The 17,100-nt window shown below is 43.4% G+C and overlaps 1 protein-coding gene across 6 annotated transcripts in view; it reads right to left on the reverse strand.

Annotated features, from left to right (window-relative positions):
- Positions 1–1,435: 1,435 nt before the first annotated feature.
- LOC128754012 (phospholipid phosphatase-related protein type 5-like) overlaps positions 1,436–17,100 on the reverse strand; it is a 28,035-nt gene continuing 12,370 nt past the window's right edge. The window contains exons 1-7 of one of the 6 annotated variants that reach the window (XM_053856291.1): positions 15,564–15,606; positions 14,261–14,449; positions 4,953–5,073; positions 4,628–4,878; positions 4,315–4,491; positions 2,823–2,953; positions 1,436–2,661 (exon numbers count right to left, since the gene is read on the reverse strand). In XM_053856291.1, coding sequence (XP_053712266.1) covers positions 2,553–2,661; positions 2,823–2,953; positions 4,315–4,491; positions 4,628–4,878; positions 4,953–5,073; positions 14,261–14,449; positions 15,564–15,605 — 1,020 coding nt within the window. In that variant the 5' untranslated portion in view covers position 15,606 and the 3' untranslated portion in view covers positions 1,436–2,552. Of the gene's footprint in view, positions 2,662–2,806; positions 2,954–4,314; positions 4,492–4,627; positions 4,879–4,952; positions 5,074–14,260; positions 14,635–15,563; positions 15,607–15,922; positions 16,087–17,100 lie in introns of those variants that run through there. The other 5 variants (XM_053856292.1, XM_053856294.1, XM_053856293.1 and 2 more) reach the window with 5 other exon arrangements.

The raw sequence follows: 17,100 nt of genomic DNA on the forward strand, positions 1-17,100 counted from the left end.
GTAGAGTATGGAATGGAAGCTCATGTATGTAAATTCTGTTTTTTTTTGCATGAAAGCAGCTCATACTGTACTGTATCGATATTGAGACATGAACATTCAAGATGTTAACATGACTTTCTACATCCTTTTGAATGATAATTTATTTATTCATTTTAAATGTGTTTATCACTAAGACCACAGTCATATAATATCACGATATCTGGCATGAATATTTGGAAATGAAATTCTGTTCCCGCCATAAACCTTTCATTTGTAGTACAACATTTTGAGCTTGAGTTGAATTGCAGTTACAAACGTCTTAACTCACAATCTGCTCTATAATAATTTTGATCATTCAATACTGGAGCACAGGCAGAACACATCTGCCATTTTTGCTGTCCTAGTCACTTTTTTTTTAATGTAAAATGAAAGTGAAGTACTGCTGCTCATAGAACGAGTGTATATTTGGGAAAATTGCTCCCAATATGAAAATGTTTCTTGGGGGGGAAACAACGCAGAAAAGATGGAACATACAGTATAATATCCTCTGGTGTTAACTGAAGATCAGACTAAAGATACAAACCAGTAGTAGTAGTAGAAGTAAAATTATTATTTATTTGTTGCTAAACATTATTAGTTGCTGACAGATGAATACATACGCATCACCAACCAGCGTGATCGATGAGTCTGGAGGAGGAAGTGTGGTGGTGCGCTGATGTGCTGCCCCTACTGGCCAGGAGGGGGCGTGTTTTGTTACTCATGCTGGTTGAGCTCATCCAGGAGCCGAAAGTTTAAACACCATTTTTTTAAATTCCATGGTTAAGTGTTCATTACCAACTTAAACATAACGCATCCATGAGCTCCCAAAGCCATCAACTGCTCGCCTTGATGGTGACACAAGAGATGCAGCTGGAGCTTTCAAGCTGGAGCTTTTTGGACACAGGAGACTCAGATCGAGTCAAAGTCAAAGTGATGATTTAAAAGAAAAAAGAAACTGACGATGTATAAAAGAGACAATAACCAAACGATCAGAGATCGGCCATTGATCGGTGGGAGGGTGGGGGGTGAGGAGGGGGAGGAGGAGGGAGCAGGTGTATCACTAATGGCTTTTTAAAAAGGTTACACTGTGCGGCTCCTCTTTTCTAATGGTTGCGCTTGAGAGGCAATTTCCGGGAGAGATGTCGTTCAGAGAGCGGACACAGACGCTCCTTTCTCTCTCTCTCTCTCTCTGTGATGTCGTCATTAGCAAAACTGACTCGAACCGACTCAGAGCATCACAACGAGGGACTGGGGGAGACGCACACTTGAATCTGGCCATTTACGGGCCAAACGCCCGATGAGCGACTCCGTGCATGAAGCGCTCACTTCCCTCAACATTTGCTTCATCCCCTCTTCACACGAGCGAGTGTCCGCAGCGGCTCACTGCTGCCCCCAAGCGGCCAGTGTGGCTCACTGACACTCCACCGCTGATGGGGTTTCCTTCGCTGTCATTCCTCTTCCGTGTAATAACAGAGCGGACAGCCTTTTATATAACTGCTATTTATTGTAATAAATTAATACAAAACAGACACTTGAGAAGAAAATAACAGAATCTTGACTCTTCACTTACAAAAAAAAAGTTGTTTTCATTTAACTCCAGAGTCACAATGACCAGTTTGTTCTGCTATGAGCTGGCACTGTCCAGACGCCTCAGCAGTCCTTCAGACACACGCTTGGTAGTATATCAGCTACCAGAGATAGCAGAAGAGAAAATACAAAATAATAACAGTGGCACTGCCCTTGGACGTGCTGGTGAACACACGCGCGAGCACAGTCGTCTGTAGATAACGCAGTTTCGTCTCAGCCTGTGATGTCATTGATGTGCATGTTGAGTTATATCATTGAAGTATTCACAATAACGTGTAAATAAACTGTACAATAACACCTGTTGCACACGGCTTGTCAGACAGCAGGAGGGCGGGATGATGGGGGGGAGAAAGCGATTAAAATAAGTTGTGGTCGTGGGAGCCAGAACCGGCCTGGCAACAGATCAGCACCCAAAGACGATCTTATTCATTGTTGGGTCCTTTTTTTTTTAAAACCTGCAGTCGTCTCTTCTTTAACCTTAAACGTGTTCCGCTGGCATGAGTGAAGGTTGAGGAGAATGCAGTGTGGATGTCAAGTGTTTCTGTCAAAATCACTGGCGTGCTCTCTGTGCTGGAGGTGATCCACGTCTATACTGATAGAGCTTACCTGAATTTGAGATCATAAATAGCTGTGATTTAACTGATTTGATGTCCTGAGTGAGAAGAATGTTGAAGATTATTGGGCCTTCGTCCACATCATGACTTTTCTGAGCAGTCTTGAGACTCCTTACACAGACGTGGACACAGTATTGCTTCAACTGCTCTGGCTTCCACCAGTCTTTCGTCGTGCCTCCACACTCATATGGAGGAGGGGGAGCAGCAAGGACACCAAACTGGTCTGACTCAGTTCTGCCTCCAGCGGTCAGACCTGGGTGGATTTGACTCGTCGGAGGGGTTGGCGTCCTTCAGGGTGGGCGGGGCATGGTGTGGCGCCCTCATCGGGCGGATCTAGACTGAGCTGGTGAGACAACGTCTTGAGGGGAGAAGCACATCTGGAGGGGTGGGGGACAGGGTTGGCTGATGGTCATGTGATCTCAGAATACGGTAGCCCTGGAGCCTAACAGGAGACAGAAGATCGAAACAGTTCAAACTTTTGACACGTTATGATTCTTATTCTTTTGAATAATCACACTAGTAAAAAGACCTCACGCTTGAGCTGAGATACCTGTAGGTCTCCCCTTAACTTTGATCCCTCCCCTTACCTGAAAGCCACTTAACTTTTCGAGTGGACTCTCGATGCGAGGCAAACTGAGCAGAGGAATCCCGACTGGCGTCTCTGAGATCTGTATCGGCGGGGGAGGTGCCGGTGGCCTCCTTGTGGGCTGGAAATTATTGATCACACAGGACACCTGTGGCAGAGAGGGATGAGCGTTTCAGCAACAAGCTTCTCTGTGAATTGGTTTCAAAACACTGCACCTCCTAATGTGACACTCTCACTGACACCCGACCAGAGATCCACTCCATCAAACTCCCATCCACCCGGATTAGTCTTTTGGAATTTTCTAGACATTGTTGACCTTTATGATGATGCATTTCAAGAGAACAACCTGATGAACCATGCATTTGGAAGTGATTTCAGCTATAGCAGTTCACAGATTTGGTCAGTTAGTGATGTCCTCACTGTGAGAGACTAAAGCCTGAAGAAGCCACACACAGCAACCAAGGCAGGTGAGGACGATCACATTGAATAGCTGTTTTCTGTTTTACTCTCAACACAGGGGAGCACATTACCATCGACAAAGCACAAACATCAGTGATGTAACAGTTTATGGACTGATATTCAACTGATCTTCAACTCATACGAGCAGTTATTGTGTGTGTTTTCAGGAAACAGGGATGCAGTTCCCACAGTCACCACGAGATGGCACACTCCGGGTAGCTTGACTTGCGTTATATATAACGCAACAACTTCCTCACACTTCCCTGAGCCCCTGATGAAATGAACCAAAAAAAAAAAAAAAAAAAAAGGCAAAAGTGAGTGTTCAGTAAGACGGGTAACTAAATAACAGAGCTCGGGCCCAAAGGCTTACTCACCCCTCGCTGAAGAAGAATCATTTCACGGCTATTAACGATGAGTTACAACAGAATCAGGAGTCAGGAGCATCATAAAATATACAGAGCATCAAGCACCCGCCAAGCGAGCCAGATGTCACTACCTCAACCGTTCCGTTAGATGACGTCCCTCTAAGTTACAGGTACTTATTTGCGCAATGGAGGGGCGGCGTCACGCTGTTCCAATCCGCATCACCACCCGAGCAAAGGCGCTCCTCTAAGTGGTGGAGTTAACGAGACGCACAGGAGCAACGCTGTCCTGGAGCGCCGCCGCCGCCAGAACCATCAGCAGTTTATCTTCATTCCTGCGTACTAGCGAGTTTAATCAGCTCCCTGCAGCTTCTGACGAGAGACACTGCGCTGAAGTTGCCTCCTGCGATCTGCATGTGCGGAGATGTCTGCGTGCAACTTATGCGGTTCATATCTGCACAGTTTTCAGATCGATCTGATGCCGGATTGTTTTTATGAACGGCGGTGAACTTTGAGTCCAGCTGGACAAAGCCGTAATGGAAGGTCAACACTCGCTGCAGACGACGCTATTTCAGTTGCTGTGTGTCCTAATGGAACCATTGTGCTCTGAGCAAAACAAATACCAGTCATCACCGTAGCATTCTTTCAGTCGCCCTTTTGTATTGACCTTTGCTCTGTTCTCCCTCACCAGAAAAGCAGCGATGGCTCCCCCGGTGACGAACCCGGCCAGGATGTCGCTCCAGTGGTTCCTGTGTTCGGTCACCCTCACCACTCCCACCAGCACCGCTAAGGACAGCAGCACCAGACACAGGGTGGGCTTCATGAGGCGGGTCCCCTTTGTCCGAAAAATGAGGGTCACATACATCTGATGGGAATCAAAAAAACAAAAGGTTACTCAAACGGAACTAGCATAAATGAACCACAAAAAAACAAAAAACAAAACCTGACCCATCAATTCACAGTTCGTACATACGCCATGTTACTGGACGACCTCTTCTTACCACGGTGTAAATGGCTGAATAAAAGCTGAGCGCAGCGTCTTTGGAAGGGAAGGATTTCCGGGCGTTGGCCACCAAGTAGGGGTTCCCAGTGCAGGCCCGGCGCTCAGCGATGTACTGCAACGGAGACTGACACCCCAGAGCGGTGTAATTTGGTTTGCAGGCGGTGAGGAAATGAGGGGTCTGGTTCCCTGTCACCACTTGACCCGCGTTGGCAAAGATGGTGGTGGTGAAGAGGCCGAAGGAGTACACACCTGTGTTCAGTGGACACGGAGGTTAGCGTCAGAGTCACATGAATGGATGCATTGAGTTTGTCGCTACCACTGACCCAGAAAGCGGACGATCCTTCTGAGGAGGGGATTGAAATAACAGCAGTCAGCGGTCACAATGGTCTTCTCCTGAGCGCTCTCTGTCTTGACAAAGAAGCTGGTCACTTCTCCGATCAGTATCTGGACGATAAAGCACACACACACACACACACACACAGAAATCAGAGTCAAAGTGAGTGACATAAAACCAACCGTTCCTCTTGTTAGTCAGTCGGAATCAAGCATCCGCCATCAGAGGAAATTTGCTTTAAAAATGTCTGCCTCAAATCACCACGCACTGATTTTCCATCCAGGTCAATCTTTTCAAGTGTTTTTCTCCTTTATTTATGCAGATATTCAGAATGTTTGCAGCTGCTGATGTGATTCTGGAGCAGCCTGTGCCAGTGAGAATTGAGTTCCGTGAAATCCAGCTGCCTAATCTTTGGCCCTCGCCACTGGTGCCCCACCTCTGCCTGCATGACAAGAGGCAGAGGTGGAGGAAGATGACTTTAGAATGACCCTCTAGACAGAGATGAACGAATCCAAAGTGACATCGGCCCAAGTGCCTTCCATGTTGGATCTTATTGTATATCACGGCACACATATAACTCGCACCATGGGGGTAAAAAAAAGGCTTCTTATGTCTTCACCGCTCCAAAAACAATCCATTCATAGTGGAATTAGCTGGTTTTTGTTTGAGACATCATGTCAACAGACATATCGATCATTAAAAAGCTGCCCCGCTCCGGTGAAACAACACCCACCGCAATCAGCCGAAAGGTCTCGGAGAGAACCCAATAGGTGTTGCCACCTTGATATTTTAAAAGCAGCATGAGTCCTGTAGTCTCCGGCAAGACAGCACTTTGAAACTTCGCCGAGTTAGGATATGACGCACAAAAAAGTTTTTCCTCCTGAATGTCACATTGATCAGTCACAGCAAGCCATGAATTACAGTTGTTTCTTCGGTCTCTTTGTTCAACCGCTCTCAGGGACCATGTGATACGACGGGAGCGTGAGAGAGGGTCGGCTCTAGAGACTCACCTTTGTGTGTGTTTTTTTTTCAACAAAAAGACAAGCCATTTTAGAAGTCAGATAACATAAGACACGTATGGCCTTTTTCATTTCACCTCAGAATGGCTGCACTATCATCAACAAGCGAGCTTGAGTGCACGCCATTTAGTTTCAGACATTTCCTTCACTTAACACTGCAGTCCAAAAATGAATAAAACAATAATAATTCACTGACCCTATCTAGAAAAGAGCAAAAAGAGCAAGTAGATCATGAGAGATTCTCGGGGAACACCAGCTTAAGAACTTAGCTCCGGCAAGGGTTTAAGTGATGTCATGAGCTGTCAGTGATGTCACTTTGTAACAGCCTGATCAGGTGTTACAGGGTGGTATGTCACAAGATCAAATCATCATTTTTACATTAGAAATCCCACTTTATGTTTAAAAATATATGACACTATATCACAGATTATATATGATGGCTTTCTTTGTTCCTTTGCGGAGGTAGCAAACAGAAGAACGTGGATGAAAATGGATGAATTATGACGTAACCAGCCTCAGTGAAAACATTTTGACTCAATATATCAACATAAAAAAGACTCATTGTAATAAATAGATTTTCATGTGACTCTATAGTCAAAATGTAAATTTACTGCGGTTTCAAAGATGTCTTATTTATTCATTTCTATAATGTCATAGGAGCTAAGTAATGCTACTGCTCTCTGCTGTCCAGCACTAGACACTAGATTAAAACGTATGAAAATGAAAAATGGAATATGTGAATCCTTGGTAACAATGTTTTTTCAGGAGGAATGGGAGGCAACCAGAGTATCTGGAGGAAGCCTATGCAAGCAGGAGGCTCCCCGCAGGAAAGATGCTTGTTGGCCTGCGGGGGACCTGTGCGCAGCTACCTTTAGCATCCGTATCAAACAAAGATTAAAAAGGAGAGCCTGCAATGTTTAAAAGATCAGAGAGTAGTCACCAGGCGGAAGCCTTGAACGATGAGAAAACTGTGAGAAAGAAAACTAGGGTATCAGCGATTAAGGGGATATGACAAATCAAAGGCAGTAGCAACAAGATAAGGAGGACTCCGATAACATGGATTTGGAGATAGTGAGCAGGACGTGCAGAGTAAATGTGTAACACTGAACTGTGAAGAGACAAAAAGCCTTTCAGTGGAAAGTCTGTCGGCTGCTTTTTATATCAGTCACAGTGGAGAGAGGGGTGACGGCGGAGTGCCATCCAACTGTTTGCAAAAGGATGGACGGCTTTGCTTTCATTATATATGCTTTGTGACTGGATGCGTGTTCCTTGCAAGATGTTCTTGCGCTTTTGTGCGCTCAGAGGGTGTCAGTCTGTGTGACAAAGGGTGCAATCTTTACTGACAAACACTGACAATGAGATTGGAAGAGGACTGGAAAATGTGTTGAGAGAAGAAGACGGTCTGTAGGCATGGGTTCCTGGCAGAGAAGAAGGACCAGGAGCACCAATCCAAGCCTGCGTGAGGCGGATGTGGTCACATGAGAGGCACTTAGAATCATTTTAAGGCTTCCAACAACTTCACATATGGATGTGTTTACATCTGTTGCATTGTGTTTGGAATTCCCTGAATCAAATAGCTTGTATGCAGCTGTTGCCACACCAATCATCTTGTATTCTATCTCTTTGAATAAGCGCTGACATCTGCTCTAGCAGCAAGCCCAGCACTCTGATACAAGGATGCACAAATGCGCTCTTCTCCACACACAAGCGATGGTAACCATGACGATCTGCCTGCATCCCCCACACTCACCAGGGCTGCCCTGAATGTGCCTGCTTCTGTTCCGCTGTGACTGGCAGCTTTCCCATGCCGTTTTACAGACAGAAACTAGGTTAATCAGACATTAGTTTTTCCTTTACTTATTCATTGTTTTTGCGTGTGGATTTAAGTGTGTTTAATAAGTGCGCTCAGAAGAAAGCTTGTTTTTGTTTTGGAAAGAACACATCATAGTTTTTCCTCTTTATGGTAACAACAAGAGGATCTGTAAAATAATAACTTGTTATGTCTATGGACTTAACCAACAGCATCTTCTGCTGAAACAACGACAGCCAGATGCATTTTCCAGCGTCCCATTTGTCCCACAACCTGACTTATCTTGAGCAACCCAAGTAGACTAGCCTATCCCAAAATGACAAGGTCTGGACAAGGTCTGTTTCAACTCCAACAGGTGAAGCTGGCGGATCAGGTCTGGATCTTCAGGACTTTATCGGTTGGCATAGTCTCCGCAGGGGGCTTAGGTTTTCCACAGCGTTGGTTTGTCTCTTTCAAAAAAAGAAACGCTCAAAATAAATTGAAAAGTAATGGGCGGATTTGGATGAAATCTTCAGGAAATGTGAAAATGGGACAAGGAAAGAGATGGATTCAATTTCCGGAGTGATCTGGACCACCGCCTGGTTCCAGGGACTCTTTAAAGGATTATTTAACACTGGGCAGACCATTTTCAGCATTTGAGCCAGATCAAGAGACTTTGCCAGGGTGTGGACTGAAGCCACTTGGCAGAGGTTTGCTCTGTCTGAGTGCTTTTCCTGTTCAGGCTCTTTTTCCACAGTTTTTTTTTCCCCAAGCGATGTCAAATGACTTTTTTGTTCACATATGCAACAGATAGGAGCAAATTTCAAATAATAAATAAATGAATCAAATCTCAACCAAAAGGTTTGCTGCAAATGGAAACAATGAGTTGGAAGATTTGATCAAATATTCCATCCAAAGCCTTATATCATAGGAGCAAAACTCATTGGTTTTACAGACTTCACACTACACAACCCTGCAATTACAATAAGCTCCAAATGGTTTTAGGGGATGAGATGTAAACTAAATCCAAACATTAGAAAGCTGAAAAGTCAATTGGAAAAGAGAGTGTTTTCGAATGAACTAAAAGAATGATATGACAAGAAAAAAAGATGAATTTCTGGTGCATGAGATTCAATGACCTGAGTCATCGAAATGATCAGAATCTTTAAACAACGACTCCAAGTCAGATGACCAAGGCATTCAGGATGGAGACAGTTCTGTGAGGCGGCGAGAGGTTGGTTGGCTCTCCATCTGGAGCTGAGCAGGCTTGCATGATCACCCAGGACTAGGAGTGGACACTCCAGCACATGCAGTAGATGCCATCATCCCAGCAGGAAATGTGCATTCCTGCAACAGCTGAGGACGAACAACTGCTCCCAAGTCAGCCTCACACGAGCCACCATCGGGTTGTCTAAGAAATAAGCGCAAGCTAAAACAGATCACCACCACGAACACACACACTCAGTCGATCATCAGAGTTGCTCACATATATTTCGTGACCGAAAGTTAACAGACTTTTAAGACCATTTTCCTCTGTCATTAGCTTATAACAATGGCGATTGTGATCCGTGTGGGAAGAGAGTTTGGCTTATCTTCCAGTGTTGCAGTGCGAGTGTTAGGGGTGAGATGAGAGGCTGAGTGTGCGTATTACTGCCACGGTGGATCGGGAAAAGTGCACACTCAATCCATCCTGGGGCAACTTCTCCTAATCCTCTATCCAATGACAGGATGAAGCTGACACTACCCTTCCTGATCCCAAATTCTCTCCACAGTAAATTAAAGCATCCAGTGACTCTCCATTCATTTTCTCATGAACACACGATGAACATCCAGCTTTATTCTGTGACATGAATTTGACAATAACCTATCCCTCATAGCATAACAACTTTAAGTGTGTAATAATATCACTTCATAATCGTCACGCACCTCACGAATCCATTTATTTCCACATCAATCCAACACAAGTAAGATGGAAAATCTGAGTGTAATATATCACAACTAGTGGATTCCATTAATCTCATTATGAATCGCTGGCGAGTGCCTGAGTGAGTCCCCATCTTCCAGAAGAATAATTCATTAAGGGAAATTATTTGATAACTTTAAAGTGAATTTTTCATCTTTATGTAAAGCAGTTTCCGAATTCCATTACAGACTGTTCAGTTGATTAAATATATGTAAATTAGATTTTGTGATCACTCCCAACGTGTTTTCATGTGAAGGTGATGTTGCACAGTTGGTGTCATGCAAAAGCAGTTTGGCGATAGTTGGCTGGAGATGTCGGAGGAGCAGGATGGTGGCATGTGCGGGATGAAGAAGAGGAATCAGTGTGAGTGAAGGCAGGTCTGAGTTACTTCCAGACAACTGTGATTATAATGGAAATATGTTTAACGTGAAACACGCTGATAAATTCAAAGTTTGCAGTCCTCACCAAATTAGCCATTTGAATACAACAGCAATCTAAAACAAAGCTTTTTAAACTCCATTTATGCTCCAGATTGGACTCCAGATCTATCAGCATAACTTATACAGTATAAGCATAACTTTTCTTCAGTTTATTGCATTAAAATTACATAAAAATAGATGTAATTTAAAAGAGACATAACTCCACTTTCAATGGATTGATGTAATCAGAAACAAAATAAGGCTAACAATGTCAATAATTTTCAGCATTTATCCATTTTCCCTGAAGTGATGAATAAATATAGATATTTATTCATTCAAGTGGGAGCTGACAAGTTCAATTTAGTGTTGGATAAAAAGCCACATCAAAAGAGCCTGATGGCTCAGTGGGCGGCCTGAAACAGTTTGCAGTTGATATTTAATTAATGTCAAAAAATAAAAGTAAAAAAATAAATACAACTAAAAATAAATTGCCTCATACAAGTAAATTAAATGAATGAAATTAAAAAAAGGAAACAACTAAGCCACAGTTGCTACCGCCTCATCTGGCCATCACGCATACACTGTAATATATTTCAGCTCACCAGAACTGTCAACCAACAGAAACAAAATGGAAAAGTAAAATTGTGCAATGCAAATGAAATCATAAAAACCACTCAATCACTTCTTATGGAAAAGCTCTCGTGAGTGTGAACTTGGCCTGCTGCATTGGTGATACCAATTCTGAAACAGTGCATACTGTAGCTGTTTTCTCACTGCTAAGAAATTAATTTGATCAAAACCAGTTTAAGATACCTGCACTTGATTTGAAAATCTCAATACGATAACTAAGATTGCCAACCATGTTCATGTGTTTTGACACTGCAATGCAACATCTGATAAAGCCACGATCGTGTTTCTCAAATGTTTATCTTCTCAGAACGTTTTTCTTGCCTGCGACATGACCTGCGGACGTTTTGCTAAGAGGCAGCTCTGTTCCATTCAAAAGGTTTTTGAAAACATATTAATTTCTCCCCAAACCCAAACAAACAAGCCCAATAAGTCCAACAGTCCAACTCCAAAAGTTTCCGCACTACGCTTCCAATTCTCCTGCTTTACAAGCTGGCATGATGGTATCGTATGGCCTGCCGCCATGACTTTCCCCAATCCGTGTGTCGCTGTCACATGGTGATGCATTATGAATGATGGCTCCACTGGCGCCAAGAGTGAAGATTTAGAGCAGCAAATGGCATAAATGGCCTCCGTAGTCGCTTCGTATTACCCAACATTATGTTTTATATCCACCATCACTTTGAATCTGTCGTCTCCTGACAACAGCGGACCCTGATTTAGAGAAAATAAGCAAGCCATAAATCATGACACGAACTCATTCGAATTTATATCGAGCCACACTGTAGAGGCTGGGCTTGATCAGCTGCAGCTTCTTCACAGTTTGCCTCCTCACATTTATCTTATGCATCGATGTCTGGAGTAAAAATGGATCCGCTTCTGCTGAAAAATTGCCTGCAGCAAGTTGTTCTCGCTCTACCTCACGAGTGCTTCGCCTCTCACCTGTCTCTTTCAGGCGGCTGTAAACACTCACTAGATATTTTCCTTTTCCTCTAAGATTCCTGTGTTTTTAAGGGAAGGTTAGACTGGGGTGAGTAGATGTCATGCTGTTTACTTCAGTCAAGGACTCGCTCAAGGAAGTACCTCTCTCAACGTCAGTGCCTGTCTTTACTCCCACATGCCCGTCTTCTGTTTAAACCTTCAGTCATCGCTACTCTGCTGTACAGTACACAGCTTAGATAAAAGAATAAGCTCAAAATAGAATTTCCCAAACATGAGTTGGTTAAAGGCGTACGTCATGGTTTCCTTTGTCAACATGAAGTCAAACATAGTTCACCACAACTTTGTTCTTTTTGGGATGGGTTAGTTGTATAGTAGACGTCATTTGTTGAAAACAAACACGGACTGACATAAAAATCAGATGATCAGACCACTGACAAAACTAGCTGTTTTTAAGTGAAGACAGCCACACTCTCTCCAACAGCAGCCATTTCACACCTCATACATTGCTCATCCTCAGTAGAACACTGGAGTGGTTTGTACCTTTAACCGCCAGTATTGTGCAAGTTCTGAATTCTATACCAAGTTACTGCTAATTTTCAGGTCACGTCAGATCTATACAACGCATTGCAGGGTCAGTGGATGAATCAATCTGAAGTATCCCGAAGTACACATTCACCTAACATTAACCATCACATCCTAGTAACTTTACACCTAGCGCAGCAGTGGCAAAACTCACTTATTTCTCCATGGTGACGGGACACCTTGACTAGGCGAGCAGTTTTTCTATTTTGGTATAAGGCTCATTCCAGGAAACCATGCATCGATGACGCGATTACTGCACCGGTCTTGGAATTGCACAGCATAACGTCAACAGAAAGTGGCAGCCCGACACATGCTGTGGTTGCCTAGCTACATGTAATTCATTTAAGATTAGCTTGCACACTTCCACAGTAAACAGCTTGATTTACACACGACTGTGAATAAACAACATAATGTTCCGAAAATACATACAAACAAGTATAGAGAACTGAGATCAACTGAAGAGTGAAATAGGGACATCAGTGCCAGGCAGTACACAAGCAAGACAGTCCAGGATGATCCAGATTTATAGAGTGCAAAGCTCAACCCTACTTCCCAACACTTACTATACTACTGAAGAACGTGGTGTTATAATTATCCAACCGTAAAAGTGACCATCCGTTGTAAAGTGTAAAGAATTAGGGATGACCTTTGGACTTGTTGTGTACTGTCTTGTTGATGTAGGTTGTAGCACTGCCATCCTATTTTTGTTCTTCTGATTTCAACCAACCAATCTGAGTTTACAACTTGGTCGCAAAAGCTTTCTGCATGAGCCGTTTCACATCACTCCTGAAGATGTAAGCAGCTCTGCTTCTTGTCTCTTCTTAGCCTCTAACAGATCGTGGCAAACCTAAAGCAGTGCTACGGACTAGATCACACCTGGCAGTCACCTCCGTCTTCTCCACCCGGCCTGCACTCTTCTCTCCGCCTCTCTTGAACTCTATCTAGTTGATCCAGTCACTACACATTACTTGCTGTTTTGACATGCCTGGACAGCCACTCTGAAGGAATCATCTGTGGCGCTTGATAACAGCATGTATAGAGAACCAGTCTCCAGTGCACTAACTATATGCAACTTTGTTTATTGATGTGTTGGGTTTGGGATTTAATCGTGACCTGTCCACACAATAAACACTATAACTACAGCTTTAACAACCTAAAGATATTTGCCCGGTGACACATTGAGCATGGTTATGAAGAGCAACATTCGTCTATTCATTCTTTTGCTCAGAATCCCAACAGTCAACAGTTGCTACTTACAACTAAGCTAACCATGACACGTCTTTGAACTGCAGGGTGTTTTGAGATGTACGTTTTTGATTTAACAGCGTGAAAACATACATCCTCTACAATATATTCACATTCAGAAGATGAAAGCGAGCACATATTCATGCAAAAAAATTGGGTCACCAGGGAAAATATTTGAAGTGTTGAGTGTCTTTGCATGTTAGCATGTGTGCTGTGTTTGCTAGTGTGCCGCTCTCATTTGTGGCTTCAAGGCAGCCATGTTACCACTTCATTATAGGACTTCAAAGATGAGGCGAGCCCGCGGGGACAAGACAGACGGTCATGAAGACATCGCTTTGATGAGGATGCGGAGATGTCATTTATTATTTATCGTGCTCTGCGACTGCTGCCATACATTTTGGACTGTCCTATATAGTAATGATCACAGGTGTTAACTGAATCATAATAATAATAAAAAAAAAAAAAAAAATGCCTTGAGTTATATAAACAAGAGAAGGCTCTCTTCGGACAAATATAGTGCCGTCGCCATGGTAATGAAATCGAACATGCATGCAAACAGAAGAGTCAGACCATGAGGAGACACCTACACACTTCTCTTTCCGCTCAGCACCACGTGCGAATGATAGTCGGCCCCTGCATTTTGTTAACTGGAATTCCTTGTCAAACACTGAAAAGGCACCTGTGGAGTCGAGTCATACAAGAGACACTCACCGTCACAGTTGGGATGGCGGTGACGAGGGAGTAGACAAGGACCGGCGGTGCCTTGCTGTAGTCCTCAGGTCCCGGGTATGGCTTGGAGTAGGCTTTGTCGAAGCAGAAAAAGCCCTGGATGTGCACGGGAAACGTGTCCGTGTACTCAAAGTAGTACGCCAACAAAACAGTTCCTGCCATGATGACCAGCTGGAAATAAAACATAGTGGTCCCAGGTTTAGAATCTGAGAGTTCAGACAACAGCCGAGAAAATAGTTCATATAGCCAAAAGAGAAAAAAAATGAAAATGCTGTGTGAAGTGAGGAAAGGAGATGACAGGAGGGACAGATGAGAGACGGGGACTGTGAGAGAAAAACAAGGAGAAGGACTGTGAGAGGAATGAAAGAGATGCGGCGTGAGCTTGAGCGAGCAAGATCTCTTCAGCTGTGTTAGTGTGATGAGTGGGAGGGAGGAGAAACACATGGGGAAAAAAGAAAAGCAACGTCACAGGGTGCACGAAAATAACTGATCAAGAATCTGAAAAAGAGAGGGTCAATTTGGGGAGAAATAAAAGAAGAAGTAGGGAATGAGACGGGAAATTAAACAAGCGTGAAGAGAATATCTTACAGTGGGATTTGGAGAGGTAGTAACATTGTGCTTTGCTGTAATGCAGTTACACCACTCAAAGTAATAACCATGATAACAAAACACAAAATTCGCAGAAATGGCAGACGTAAATGAGGTGGATGGAATGATAGGATAAACACACAGAACATGAAACACAGAAGCAAGTCTGCCTTCAGTTATACAACTTCAATATTTTGGTTAGGCAAAACAAACAACAATCCAAATGCAAGATTTTATGAGAAAATAAGTTGTCATCACTAAATCTGAGGGCAATGGCCGCAACACATCCTCACTCCCATTGAGTCATATATTGACGTAGGGAAAGTGGACTTATGCTGACGCCGTAGGCAGCCCGCCAAGTAAAAGATGGAGGTTGGTGTGAGGTAAGCCATGGCATGGCACTGTCATCCTTCACATAATCATGTGTCAACTGCTATTTAAAGCCCTACGTTTCAGTTACAGTGACTATGGCATTGTTAGTAAAGAGGAGAGCCACACAAGCGGTTATAAATAGCAACTGACACCCAATGCAAATCAGCTTCTGAACGTCTCGCCCACGCACCTTCTACATGGGTAGCAAAAACGTTTTGTACGCCATTGAAATGCCTGTGCGTCAGCATGAAGCGTTCATTGTCAAAAAAGGAAAAAGCTTCCCCTGTGTTTATCTCCCATCCAGCTTCACCTTTGTCACACTTACTCTCCTCATGCACCTCTTTCCCTCTTCTTCTTTCACCTTCATTATAAACATTCTCAGCTCCAACATGTTTCTTCGGTTGTGTAACTGCTGTCAATTGCTTTTCAATTGACACTTCATTTTAAATAATGGCCGTAAAGAAGTGATGCTCAGCCATGCATTTCAGGGCTGTTCACACATCCTTGATAGAAGCAATCGTCTTGCAGCAAACTCATGTTCATGTCAAGCTAGTTATTTCGGTTAACCGATTTTGAAACAGTCATTTATTTCCAACGGTCAGGTCCATCCCGTTAAACTTAAATTACCCAGCATGCAGTAGAGTTAGGCTAAAGATATTTGGATAATAAAAACAAGCATGTTACCCAAGTCCATTCGTTTAACATCGGTTAACACCACTCTAGTAGCCGCCTATCCTCTGTCCTGGTTATTTCCTACACAAATATCTGGTTTCCAAACCACTCCAAATATCTCTTATTTAATCACACTGGTCCTCACTGTACAGCTTCTTGGGAGTTAAATTTTTACTTTTACTTCCACTGTATTCACTTTACATATAAATAAAATCTAGAGTATTCTGTGCACACCGCAGGGTTGCTGTATGCTATATGCTATGTGCTACATTGCAAAGATGGCCACCATAACAAGGTCTGGTCCCAAACAAGTCAGCAATAATAGACAAATAGATAGATCGATCGTATGATAGATAGATAGATCCACAAATATAATATATAGCAAAATAATATACAGCAATCATGGATATAAAACAAGTGCTTCTAATAGTTAACTCTCCATCGCTTCTGTATGGCAGAATATCCAAATTTTTTTTAACATATTATAAAACAATGTTTCCACAAAGCCATGAGTTTGTGGATAATTCAGCAAAATTACGAGTAACACTCTAATCATAGAAACTAGTGTGATGGCACTGTGATAAGAGAATGATACAGAAATGCAGGGTGATACAAAAACCCAGGGTCCCCAGGATTCCAAGACGCTGCCCAAGCTAAAAGCCTGGTGGATGCTAGCTCTAGCTTGAGCAGCAAGTGATCTATGTCTTTCTATTCTGTTTATGGATTCATATGTGAGTTGTAAAATCAAAGTTTGATGATGTGCGGTCGGTTTGTCTGGGTAGGTGCTCATGTTCAACAGGCTTCACTGTGGGGAGAGAGTCACGGTGGAGGTGCAGCGTATTCAGTGACAGATCATTAGCCGCGAGGGCCGTTACAAGCCGCACCACGACGTACACACACATACATCCAAGCCTCCACTAACAAACATCCCCAGGCAGTCGCTCATATTTAGGCCAAGAATATCCAGCAGCGCTTCACATTTCCCGTGTTTGTTTTCAGCTTAGTGAGTGTTCGACAGTGTGGGTGTGTGTGTGTGGATTTTTCTTTTTTTTTCCCACAAATGTTAGTGTGAGTACGTTTGTAGGCATGTGGGTGCATTCCTATGTCTGAGCAGGAACTCTGACACAGACACCTTGTGTTCATCATCAATCATCTCCACTTGCTGAATTACAGAAGGTTTGGAGGCGCGA

The sequence above is a fragment of the Synchiropus splendidus genome, chromosome 2 (genome assembly GCF_027744825.2).
Source record: "Synchiropus splendidus isolate RoL2022-P1 chromosome 2, RoL_Sspl_1.0, whole genome shotgun sequence".
NCBI lineage: Eukaryota > Metazoa > Chordata > Actinopteri > Syngnathiformes > Callionymidae > Synchiropus > Synchiropus splendidus.